A 2,825-nucleotide genomic window follows, 5' to 3' on the forward strand; every position below is an offset into this window, starting at 1 on the left:
GTCATCTACTTGATCTCTATTATAAATGTATATGAACATCAGAGACCAATGTATTACTGTTTGATGATCATATGGTCAAACAAATATGTTTTGCTGTGAACAAGATCACTTATACACAGAAAAAATTGAAAACCAAAATACTTACTGACTATGATCCTTGTTGTCATGTTGCTATATCTGTAAATATCTGTGGGAGTGATGTATCCATTGTTCTCCACCTTAAGCTGCATAGTTCCACAGTAGTAGAGGCCCTCATCAGCATGAGTGATGTTCTTGAGCAGCAGGTCCCAGGAATCTGACGAAAAATTCCTCTCGAATGCAAAACGAGGAATTTTTGAATGAAATGTTTTTAGGACAAGAGTCGGTTGGTTCTCATGGGAACAGTTCCTGAACCACACGATGTATATTCCGTTTGATATTTTGCAATCGCAGTAGATAGTGATGTTGTCTTCAGGTCTGGCTGTCACGTTCAACACTGATCCAGAAATCAAATTATGGCTGCAGGAAACAATTCCTAGAGTACAAATACAATTAGAAAAGCACTAATGGTCATTTTTTGAGGATTCCAAATTTCAGAAGGTTACTGCTCAATAGAACAGCACTCAAACTGCAAGCGTAAAATCATTTTCAAAATGGAAGCCAAAAATTGCCTTTTAAATTAAAAAAAATAAACAAACAAAAAACATTCAAAACTACCTGAGAGAACAAGCAGAAGAACATACAGTCCGTCCATGTGTGATGATGACCTGGAACTAAAAGACAATCTCACAGGTCTTACTCACGGATGCTGTGATCTATTTATACTCCTCCATTGAAGGAAATGTAGCTGGTGATTGGCTAGTTGAATGGAACGTTTTCTTGTGTGGTTGTTTCTTCTGTAGTCTATTCATCACTTGCAATCATGAAACAGGACTAGTTCAGCAGCTTTTTTCAATAACAACATAGCCTACAGCTTGAGTCTTCACATAGCTGTTGAATATATTCTTGCCTGGCTAGTGATGTTGTGTTGTTTACAAAAAAAACTACCTCTGAGACAAACGTTTGTAATACTAGTAAGATACATCCTTAAAAGAATATATGTGGATTACTGCATTTTTTCTAAACTGATTTGAATTTTCATGGAGTGGCAAACTAATCAAAACTAAAACAACACGGTAATCCTTTATTATAGTTTATATGCTGCAGCTGTAGTGAATTTAAAACACAGATAACACAATATGACCTCATTTGTGCTGTTCAGAACAGCTTGGGGTCAAACCTCACTCTGTGACTTTGGTTTAGTATTGAAATAGCTGAGAGCAGAGAGATCAGACCATCAGCACTGTCCCACACCGTGATGTTTAAAATTGTCCAATGCTCCAGTATTTACTAAATCCTGTCAATGTGAACATGAACAGATAAATATTTTAATTTTGTTTTACAAAAAAAAAATACATGTTCACAAAAAAAAAAAAGTCCACAAACCACTTGTTACTCAGATATGATATTTTTACTCAGTTATCTGTGCATGGAACCACACTTCAGTCCAAAGATGAAAAAGAACCATATAAGAGCGTCTACATCAGACATGTGTAGAACGTGGCCAGTGAAACTCTGCACTAATCTGCAGGTTCATTCTGTTTGCATGTTAAACTCTGCAGTTGTATGAGGGGCTGTTTGTGGTTTTCCTGAGTTTCACTCATCACATGGCCGAGACTGGTTTTACTGTCAACTTTGTATTTTTTTTAATAACTTCTTGGTAACAGTGTGGATTAAATAAACAAGCTAACAAAGAAAGCTACTGTATCTCGTCTTAAAGCACATTTAGTGTTTGGAGTTTTGTTCTCTGAAGAATCCACTCCAACATAACAAATACTTTGACGTGCCAACACCTTCAACAGACCAAGGATCTGCAACTTCAGTTGCCTGCATGAGGGGCTTTGTGTCACTGTGGGTTTCCTGTGGGCCTGAGTACATGCACAACACGATGTGATCGAGATAAATTTCATCATCAGTCTGTGTTGTTTCCTTACTTTGGTGAAAGTGTTGCAAAGACAAAGACTCTGACACTGAATAAGGAATTTATTATCAACTTTTCAAACACAATATTGCTTTAAATTTATGGAAGCTGAAAGCATTAATTTTGATCAAAAAGTTATTTATTGCTCAACTGATTTACAATGAAAATGAAATGACAGAAATATAATGAAGTCATTTTGCAGTTTGTTCTTTCAGCAAGTTGTGATTGTAGAATATGTGCTGAAGTCAGAACTGTGGGTGTACTTCTGCTTTGGTTCCTGTGATGCAAAACGTATTTCCACTGCCGAGTAACACACATTGATAAGATTGAACATAAATGGACATAATTCTGAAACATACTCAAGTTGAAACCATAACATGACTCACTCTATTACATTGTAAAAACACACACAGCTGATTATCAATGACTCCTATGACTCTTAATGGAAGCATTGCAACACAAAAGTCTTGGTCACAAGTAAAGAATGGTGAATTTTGGTTCCTTCGTAAATATATTATGGCGCAGTTTAACAAAAGTTGTTGACTTTCTGACGCAGACTTGTTTCTTCAGCACAGTCCACAGGTTCTCATTGGGGAGTAAGTCAGGACTTTGGGAAGGCCAGAGTAGAATCTTAATTCTAGCCTGATTTTGCCATGTCTTCACTACTTTTGATGTTTGTTTGAGGTCATTGTCTTGTTGGACAACCCTGTTGGATCCAAGATCAACCTTCTGGCTCATGATTTTAGGTTTTCCTGAAGAATGTGGAGGTAATCCTCCTTCCTCATTATTCAATTTACTTTGAGCAAAGCATCAGTTCCACTGGCAG

At 36.8% G+C, this 2,825-nt stretch overlaps 1 protein-coding gene across 4 annotated transcripts in view; it reads right to left on the reverse strand.

The window, feature by feature from the left end:
* The window catches only part of LOC103353180 (uncharacterized), a 24,708-nt gene that overhangs the window by 8,697 nt on the left and 13,186 nt on the right, over positions 1-2,825 (reverse strand). The window contains exons 1-2 of one of the 4 annotated variants that reach the window (XM_008276021.1): positions 697-795; positions 146-514 (exon numbers count right to left, since the gene is read on the reverse strand). The exons of the other annotated variants lie outside the window; for them this stretch is intronic. Coding sequence (XP_008274243.1) covers positions 146-514; positions 697-733 — 406 coding nt within the window. The 5' untranslated portion in view covers positions 734-795. Of the gene's footprint in view, positions 1-145; positions 515-696; positions 796-2,825 lie in introns of those variants that run through there. 4 annotated transcript variants of the gene reach the window in all.

Source organism: Stegastes partitus, unplaced genomic scaffold, assembly GCF_000690725.1.
Source record: "Stegastes partitus isolate 25-593 unplaced genomic scaffold, Stegastes_partitus-1.0.2 Scaffold63, whole genome shotgun sequence".
In the NCBI taxonomy this organism is placed as follows: Eukaryota; Metazoa; Chordata; class Actinopteri; family Pomacentridae; genus Stegastes; species Stegastes partitus.